At 60.7% G+C, this 267-nt stretch overlaps 1 protein-coding gene across 3 annotated transcripts in view; it reads left to right on the top strand.

Annotated features, from left to right (window-relative positions):
- LOC100741472 (transcription factor SOX-6) overlaps positions 1 to 259 on the top strand; it is a 337,675-nt gene extending 337,416 nt beyond the window's left edge. For all 3 annotated transcript variants that reach the window (XM_033321943.1, XM_012388245.3, XM_012388244.2), the window contains one exon: positions 1 to 259. In XM_033321943.1, coding sequence (XP_033177834.1) covers positions 1 to 259 — 259 coding nt within the window.
- The last annotated feature ends 8 nt before the right edge of the window (positions 260 to 267 follow it).

The following is a 267-nucleotide window of genomic DNA, read 5'->3' as shown; positions in this document are numbered from 1 at the left end:
CTTCCTGTCTCCGGTGGGCTCGGACCTTAGCACGCAACATCATCCAGGAACGGGGGCGGCCGGACCATCGGCAAGGCCTAGCGTGTCGCCGCCGGCTACCATGTTGAACGGCGGTGCGGCTGGTCCCAGTTCCGATCATCCATCGTTCTACTATACGCAAGACAGTTTATCGCCGTCGGATATGATGAACTTCTCGCCGGAGAACTCGGGCTCGATCGGTGGCTACGACGCCAGTCCGCGACATCACGACGAAGATTGAACCGCAGC

The sequence above is a fragment of the Bombus impatiens genome, unplaced genomic scaffold, assembly GCF_000188095.3.
Source record: "Bombus impatiens unplaced genomic scaffold, BIMP_2.2 scf_0543, whole genome shotgun sequence".
Classification (NCBI taxonomy): domain Eukaryota; kingdom Metazoa; phylum Arthropoda; class Insecta; order Hymenoptera; family Apidae; genus Bombus; species Bombus impatiens.
The sequence above is the reverse complement of the archived record's forward strand: the minus strand, read 5'-3'. Positions and strand labels throughout refer to the sequence as shown.